This window comes from Pterocles gutturalis, unplaced genomic scaffold (genome assembly GCF_000699245.1).
Source record: "Pterocles gutturalis isolate BGI_N339 unplaced genomic scaffold, ASM69924v1 scaffold17411, whole genome shotgun sequence".
Lineage (NCBI taxonomy): Eukaryota > Metazoa > Chordata > Aves > Pterocliformes > Pteroclidae > Pterocles > Pterocles gutturalis.
Window position 1 is genome coordinate 14514 of NW_010100781.1, and position 8860 is coordinate 23373.

Here is an 8860-nt window from a genome sequence, read left to right on the forward strand (position 1 = left end):
CTTCCTCTTCGCCGAAACGCCTCCGGGTCCCGAGGCACAGGTGGGAGTCAGTGCAGAGGCAGGAAATATGGAAATTGCTGGATTGCAAAGTGACGCTCCTCCAAAAGGCATCTGCTGAGGACCAGGAGGGCGGGGGGGCTGGGGAGGTGAAGGGCTGCAGAGCCTCAGCCGTGTCCCACAGGATGTCACACTGGTGCTGAGCAGAGTTGTGCCGGTCCCTGGGACAGGGGTGGCGGTGCCTGGATGTGGCATCCCAGTGCTGCGTCATTCCCAGCAAGTCCAAGATACCTGCAGCAAAGTCTGGAGAGTTTCAGAAAAAAAAAAAAGAAAAAAAAAAAGGAATAAAAAAAGGAGCAGATATTCTGGCACAGAGATATGTTTTGACTTTCCTTGATGAAATGACATTTTTATTTCCAAAAACTACCTAGAGTGACTCTGCGTGCATATAGAGAGAAGGTGGAACAAACAAACCAGCGCATGTGACAGCAATGGTTTTATTCTGGGGACAAATGAAACATTTCCATTGACTCAGAGCAAGCTTTGTTGCTTTTTTTCTTTTGGGTTGAGTTGGAACGCTTTGGGTGCATGTGTTTTGTTTTCTTTGCATGGTCACACCTGGGACCCGCAGGTCCTGGAGGTGGGGACCCCCCGCCCTCCTCGACACTGCAGCCCCCGGGCTTCCCTGGGCTCCTCCAGGTCCTGCCACCTCGCATGGCATCAAATCCCGGGTGTGAAACAACTGCAGAAGAAACCTGGGCACCACGCTGTGACTGAGCCAGGGGATAAAGTTCAGAAACTGCCTTAAGCCTCTTGCTAAAACCTTGTTAGCAACATGCAAAACAGCCCTGGCATCTGAGCACAGCTGGAAAAGCAAAAAAGGTGGGTGCAAAGGCAGAGCTCAGCCTGGAGACACCCAACAAGTGAGCTCTGTGGCTGAGGAGAGGATGCTGGAGAGGATCCTGTGCCGGGAGCAGGGATGCTGGCGGATCAGGGATGCTCACGTTGGGGTTTGCCCACCCCGTCTCCCTTGTTGCTTGGCGGGGGGAGAGGTGGGGATGGGCAGAGGGAGGGGGTCTCTTCTCCTCCCGTTGCCGCCTGCTTCAGATGCCCCTGGCTTGCAAGGAGCCTGCCAAATGCTTTCCATAGAAAAATGGATTATTCTACAGTCAGATTAATGGGCTTTCATTTTGCAAAACATCTGTCACTGTTAGTCCTGGACAGTGAGCGTGAAATTAGTTTTGACTGCAGAAAGGCAACGTCGGTGTGTAATATGTGACTTACATGACAACGGCCCAGGGAGCCAGCTGGGGAATGGGAATTACCTGTTGGAGGGAGACGGGGGAGCAGGGGGTGCCCTGGGCGTGGGTGTCCTCCCTGTGCCCATCACCGTGGCATCAGAGCTCCTGCCCTGCAGCTGGTAGAGTGTGCTGTGGGTGCTGGGGAGGAGAGAAGGAGGGTGAAGAGGGCATGGAGGTTCCATCTCTGGTGATGTTTTGGAGCTGGGGAGCTGGCAGGTTGCTGCCAGGGTGTGTGTGAGTGCTGGGAGGGCTCTCCTCCTTTCCCAGTCGAACCCTTTCTGGATCTTCCAGAGCCGTGGTGGGTCTCAGCTCGTGCCCTTGTGTCTTGCAGATGTACATCAAAAAAAACTCACCATCTCGGTGAGTCTGAGTGCCTCGGTGTCCCTGGGCATGCTCTACATGCCCAAGGTGTACATCATCCTCTTCCACCCGGAGCAGAACGTCCCCAAGCGCAAGCGGAGCCTCAAGGCAGTGGTGACGGCGGCCACCATGTCCAACAAGTTCTCTCAGAAGGGAGGTTTCCGTCCCAACGGAGAGGCCAAATCAGAGCTCTGCGAAAATCTGGAAACACAAGGTAACGTGGCTCCCTGCAGGGTTGGGGACCTGGTCCCGGTGGGGACTGACATTAGTTTACTGGGAGGGTGATGGGACACTGGCCCAAGCTGCCCAGAGAAGCTGTGGATGCCCCATCCCTGGAGGGGTTCAAGGATCTGTGGGCTCCCCACTGTAAGGGCTTCCCAGGAGCGTGCCAGCCCTGTCCTGGGGAGCCATCTGCTGCCAGCGTCCCCATCAGTGTCACATGCTGTGATGCTGTTCATGCCTGACTGTGCCTCCCTCCAGCCACACACGGCTCCCGGCCAGGGCTCTGCCAGCACGAAGGGCTGATGCTCCCTTCGCAGCAGGGCTTGGAGGTCCGGGTGCAGGGAGCACCTCATCTGGGACCTGAACCCAAACATTCCTGTATGCTCCTTGCTGTGCTGAGCATCCTTCTCCTCCGGGACTCGCAGCATCTCCGCTGTGCTGAGCATCCTTCTCCCCCTGGGACTCGCAGCATCTCCACTACGCTGAGCATCCTTCTCCCCCTGGGACTCGCACCATCTCCACGGTGCTGAGCATCCTCCTCCCCCTGGGACTCGCACCATCTCCACGGTGCTGAGCATCCTTCTCCCCCTGGGACTCGCAGCATCTCTGTGGTGCTGAGCATCCTCCTCCCCCTGGGACTTGCAGCTTCTCCACTACGCTGAGCATCCTTCTCCCCCTGGGACTCGCACCATCTCCACGGTGCTGAGCATCCTCCTCCCCCTGGGCCTCGCACCATCTCCACGGTGCTGAGCATCCTTCTCCCCCTGGGACTCGCAGCATCTCTGTGGTGCTGAGCATCCTTCTCCCTGCGGGACTCGCAGCATCTCCGTGGTGCTGAGCATCCTTCTCCCTGCGGGACTCGCAGCATCTCCGAGGTGCTGAGCATCCTTCTCCTCTGCGGGACTCGCAGCGTCTCCGTGGTGCTGAGCATCCTTCTCCCTGCGGGACTCGCAGCATCTCCGAGGTGCTGAGCATCCTTCTCCTCTGCGGGACTCGCAGCGTCTCCGTGGTGCTGAGCATCCTTCTCCCTGCGGGACTCGCAGCATCTCCGAGGTGCTGAGCATCCTTCTCCTCTGCGGGACTCGCAGCGTCTCCGTGGTGCTGAGCATCCTTCTCCCCTGTGAGACTCTCAGCAGGAGCCTCTGAGGATCGCACGTGCCAGGAGCAGGGAGAACGAAGCCTCCCATCTGCCGCATCTCCGCTCGATGTGTCTCGCATGGGGAATACAGGAGCAAACAGGGCTGGCAGCATGCTCCCGAGGTGTGCCAAGGCAAGGAGCCCGGCACAGCATCGGTGCTGGGGGCAGGAGGCACAGTGGGGTTGTCAGTGCAGACCAAGGGGCCATTTTTCACTCTTGTCGCTGGCGAGTCACGTATCTTTAAATAAACAACAGAATAAATAATTCATGGGGCTTTGATATGGGCAGATTGGCTATGAAAACGTTGTGGCTAACAAATAGCTCTGTCAGCTCTAATTTCTTCTGGCCTATCTAATTGTTATCTGGGAATACCGGCCTGAAATCTGCAGCGAGGTTCATTTGTCAGCGAGGCACCGAGACGGCAGGAGAGCCATTGGTGCCTCCTCTGCTCGTGTGGTCAACCCTGTTCCATTAGGAAGAAATTCTTCATAGCGAGGGGGGTGAGGCAGTGGCCCAGGTTGCCCAGAGAAGCTGTGGATGCCCCATCCCTGGAGGGGTTCAAGGCCAGGCTGGATGAGGCTTTGGGCAACCTGGGCTAGTGGGAGGGGTCCCTGCCCATGGCAGGGGGTGGCACTGGATGGGCTATAAAGTTCCTTCCAACCCAAACCATGGGTTCTATGATTCTATGAAATTTTGGGTTTCCATGATTTTATGATTGTATCTTCCCAAGGGCTGGTGCATCTGGGGAAGCTGGAAGGTGGCAGCAGGTTTCCATACGGGTCCTCGTCCAGCACCCAAGTGAGGGTGCAGGGATCCTGGGAGAGGGACAGCGCTGCCTGTATCCTGCTGCTCTGCTCCCAGCTGCCGTGGAGCATTGTGCAGGGGTGTGGGGTGCCCGGCATGGACCCCGAATCGTGCTCTGGCAGGGCTGGGGCAAGCTGAGCTTTTGGGAAGGTGGAGCACCCGTGGGTTTGGCTGTCAGAAGGTGCTGAGGAAAGTGAACAGGAGCCTGGGAACACGTCCCCTGTGGCTCGTGTCACATCTTGGGCTCTCTCCTGGGGATCAGCTGTCTTTAGAGAGCCCCCAAGAGCTGCCATGGGGCTCAGCCCCTCTTCTTTCACAGGGAATGATCCCAAGGGCTAGCACTGGCTGGATCCACCAGCAAACCCCACATCACATCTCCACCAGCATCTCCTGGCATGACGGTTGGGTCAGGGTGACGGGGTGGGAGCCAGAAAGGGTGAGAGGATTTCATTAATGATCCATGGGAGGTTTGTCTCTCTTTCCAGCACTGGCTACCAAACAGACCTACGTCAGCTATAGCAACCACGCGATTTAGCTCCAGCGATCGCAACTGCCTGGCATAGAGGGAGGCTGAGGATGCCGCGACGCGGGAGGGAGCCAAGTCGCATCACTCGCTGGAGGATGCTGGATGGGACAGGGAGGTGGCAGCTGGGGGGACATGCTCCTGGCCGGGCTGCTGGGCAGAGCTCCCTGGAAAGATGGTGATCAACAGCAGCAGCAAAAAAAAAAAAAAAAAGAAACAATAAATATAAACCACCGACCACCGTGACAATGCATGCCTCCCCACGGAGGAAGAGGACCAGGTGAGCAGGGGGTACATAGCGCGGGGAAGAGGTGATGGACTTCGGCAAGTCTTTGGGGTTTTTTTTCTGTATCTTGGCAAAAAAAAAAAAAAAAAATTTTTCTTTATCTTGGAAAAAAAAAAAAAAAAAAAAAAGAGACCCAACATTTTTCCCTTTTCTGGAATTTGTGAGATTGTTTGTGGTTGTGCAGAACCTTCTGTTTTCTCTTTTTTTTTTTTTAATGCTCCATTTTCTTTTGTTCCTGTCTTCCTCCATCCCTCTTCACTCTCTCTCCCATATTCTACCAAATTCTATATGTTGCAAAAAGGAAAAATAAATAAAAATACATAAAATTTAAATAAAAAACCACAACAAAACAAAATAAAATAAAATAAAACCTAGACTGTGTTCAAAGTGCTGATTTCTATAGGTGGTTAATTAATGTATGTGATGACCATATGGATTGAAATATGTCTGCTTTATGTACTGACCAGTCAAAAAACAAAACCACACACACAAAAAAAATACAAAGTTCAGTGCCTGGATGTTTATGAATTATTCGATGACTGTGTAGAGCATGATCATTTTTATACGAGGAGATTTCTAATAAAAGACCATGGTTTTGCACTCAGCGTTTGCTGTCTCTTGGTCGCTGTTCGTTCCAGGCTCCAGGAGCTGGTTTTGGCCTTTTGGGGAAGATTTTGGGTGGCCAAGTGCCCCAGGACAGGACAGGGCTTGGTGTCCTTCCTTTTCAGGCCATCCTGCTCCAAACAGGATCCACGTGAGGGGATGGGATGGGGAGAGGAGAGCTCAGCATCACCCTAGCACAGTGCATTTGGGCACATGCAAAGCACGTGGTGCTCCTGGCCCAGAGGTGCCCGTGTATTCTCTTTTACTGGGCATAAGTGAGGCTACCCTTGTGTTTTGCACATTTCTGGATCTATTTTGTGTTAATTGCAGCTCTGCTCTTGCTCTGGGGGGTCACCCAGGCTCTGTGTCCTGGGGAGGGGAGGCACTGCGGGGAGTTTCATCCATTGATCCGTGCCAGCTGGAACGCGACTGTTCCCTGCCAGCATGGAGAGGACAGAGCACGGCTTGAAGGCAGGAGTTAAAAAAAGAAAAAAGGAGTACAATGAAAAGCTCGAAACTTTGATAAGATCATACTTGTCAAAAGAGCTTCTCAGGAGAAAAAAATCCTGCTCTGTTCCCAGCACACCCATCACTGTGGGATGGGATGTGAAATGCCACCTGGTTCAGAAAACCCGAGTTGATGTCTCTGGTGCTGTTTGTAGCTCTGAAACACTGCTCTGCTGTTTTTACAAGCAGCTTTCCAACCCAAACACTGCCTGACAATGACTGGAAAGGCTGATTCTACCTTAATGACAGCATCTCCCTCCCTTCCCTTCCCATGCTGGTGAGGAGGGATGCTCTGAGTTATTCAGAGAGGTTGTGGCCGGGGACTGAGGTGCTGCCACCCAGCAGATCTGCCAGGCTCGTCTGTCCTCTGCTGGCCTGGGATGTTCTGCAGGGCACGGTGGAGCTGGACAGGCTGTGGGGAAGAGAAAACCTGTGGTGGCGAGATGGTCTGCCCAGGCTGCTGCTTCCTAACCAGGCAGGATGCAGAGAGCTGTGCTGATCCGGTAGCTCTGCTTCGGTAGCTAGATGAACTATTTTTTTTTCATGTGCAAATACTTCTTCAAGCTGTTGCTCTGTGTCTGCCTTGTTCTCAGCCATTTCTGCCTTCAAACTGCTTCCCTAGAAATGCAGCAGCCCTGGAGCTCATCCTGCCAGCTGCTGGGGCTGTGCTGCTGCAGGGTGTTCCAGCAAAAAGGTGTGCAGATAAGTTTTGGCTTCTGCTGTTTGCAGCCAGCAATGCACAGGAGCTCTGAAAGCTGTTGCTTTGGATGGTGATGAGGTCTGGGCTCCCACGGCTGGGATGGCACATCGCGACGGGGTGCTATTGATGCTGGCTTGGTGCTCGGGGAACAAGTCACTTGGCTAAACTTGGAATGTGGTTTCAAGTAGATTCATGTTCCCCTCTTGCATCAGACCCTATTTAAACATAATAGCTACCCTGATTTCTTGATGGATCTGGTGGAGTGTTAAATCAAAAGAGTCCTCATGTGGGCACTTATTTTGGTGTAAGTGTGCTTTACAGTGATTCAGTCTTATTCCTTGCAGACTTCAGCTAAAATGATATAAAGATGCTCTTTAACAGATATGCAAAATATTTGCACAAATCCAACTTCAGTGGTCTCGAAACAGAATTTTAATTGGCCCCATTTTTAATCAGCTCAAACCTCCCCTGGCTGGCACCGTTCCTGTGCGCTGCTAACTAGACCCGCATCCCTCCCGGTGCTGGGCGCGTTTCAGCGGCAGATGCGGTGACCTCCGAACATGGCTGGTTAATTTTATCTGGCGTTTCATGATACAGTGCTCCTTAATTCTAGACACTTATTTGATTATGAAAGCTAATTAAAAGGGAGCCGTCTATAAGCAATTGAGATGGATGCGGAGCGACGCGGGTCTGGGCAGGCTCTGGGGTGGGTGCCTGCAGAGAGGCGATAGCCGCAGCTGGGGCAGTTTTGGGAGCTAGCTGCTGTCTGTTAGGATCAGGTTTCTGCTTTCCTTAATTTTTTTGAGGGCAATTCTGCTGCCTGTGGCAGAGCAGAAGAGCAGAGTAGGTACCATGTGATCTGCTGAGGGAACTCCTGGTGTTTTCTCTACTTTGTATTTTTTTTTTACAGCACCTGTCCTGAAATTGGTGCTGTTGTTTTTCTTCCTCACATCCCATACAACTTAAAAGTGCTTGTCTGATTTTTTTTTTTTTTTAATTTTTTCCCCTATTTCTGTGAAGAGTTGTTGAATTTAAATAGCAATAATTACCTGAATCCCCTGAGTGGCTGACCTGTGTGTTTTCCACTTTTTCTGTCAACTGGGGGGAGAAACTGGGGCCAGTGCAGTCTGCCTCCATCACCTGCTCCTCGATCTTTCTGTTGGCCTTGGCTGCCGTTCCCAATCCCCAGCTCCTCTCCTGAGCTCCCTTCTCCAAGGAATTTTTTTGGGGTCCCACTGCCTTTTCCTTAGCAGGCCTGGGGGCTGGAGCGGGGGCCGTGCACGGGCTCATCTCCCCAGCCCAACGCGGAGCAGCAGCAGCGTGGAGCCTGGCGTTAACTCTCTTCTGCGAGAGGCAAATTAGGGATTTTAGCGACATAATTGGGTCAGCTTGATAGGATACAGGAAACCAAAATAATTTCTCTGTGATTTTCTCAGTCTGCCTGCCACCTTGTTCCCTGCTTCTCCGTAGCATTAACTTGGGGAAAAATCGCTCCCCCAGCACCCGGGTCTGGAGACCTGCTGTTGAAGCCCCAGCAAAGCTCCTTCGTGGGCGAATCTGGAGGAAGAGGATGGGAAGAGCAGGGCCAGGGCAGAAAGTGGCTGGGTCCTTGCTCTGAGACAGGTCTCCATCCAGCTCCTCTCCCACAGGGAGAGTCAGGTTCTCGTTTTGGCCCCAGGGGAGCCGAGTGCTGCTCGGAGCAAGGTGCGACTTGCATTGAGAGCAGAAGGCAGCAGAGCCTGTGACAGATGCTGCGGTTCATTACGCAGCGGGGGACCCGCTCTGCGGCGGCACGTTGAGCTCATTTCTGCGCTAGGAAGCGTTTCTCCCAGTGAGACCCGCTGCCAGCCAGAACCTTTGGCCTGGAGCATCAGGACCTTGAATTTAATTTTCCTGGGCTGTGGGAAGCCAGCAAGGAGCGTGGAGAGCTGTGATGAGCACATTAGTGCAGCCGAGCAGACGAATGATGCCGCTGAGTGGTCTCGGGGGGCTGATGGGTGCCCCAGAGGGAGCTTGAAGCGCCCCAGCCCTGTGGCTGGGGAAGGACCGGCGGCAGAGAGGAGCTGGATGTGCCAACTGTCTGGTTTCTCCTTGGCAAAGCAGTTGCTGCGGCTGCAGCCCGCAGCCGGGGATGGAGATGTGTGTGTGGCATGTATGCGAGGGTCTGTCCCCAGCGCCAATGTTCTCTTGTATGGCCGAGCGAGTCAATGGCAGATTGTGTTGAAATCTCACTTCGGCAGCAAAAGCTGCAATTAGCATTTAATGAAGCTTGTTGCTTTTATTTTTAGGTAACCTCCGATTCCCTGACTGTGTAATTTAGTCCTTCATTGCTTGGAGATAATTAAAGTATGTCACTATAATTTGCTTTTTTTAAAAGCCTGTAATTATGTTTTTATTGAGAATAAAAAAAGCAGGGGGA

At 53.1% G+C, this 8860-nt stretch overlaps 1 protein-coding gene across 1 annotated transcript in view; it reads left to right on the forward strand.

Moving 5' to 3' along the window:
* The window catches only part of LOC104467387 (metabotropic glutamate receptor 4), a 16586-nt gene extending 12229 nt beyond the window's left edge, over positions 1 to 4357 (forward strand). Inside the window, exons 6-8 of the mRNA XM_010081153.1 lie at positions 539 to 542; positions 1630 to 1872; positions 4308 to 4357. Coding sequence (XP_010079455.1) covers positions 539 to 542; positions 1630 to 1872; positions 4308 to 4357 — 297 coding nt within the window. The remainder of the gene's footprint in view (positions 1 to 538; positions 543 to 1629; positions 1873 to 4307) is intronic.
* The last annotated feature ends 4503 nt before the right edge of the window (positions 4358 to 8860 follow it).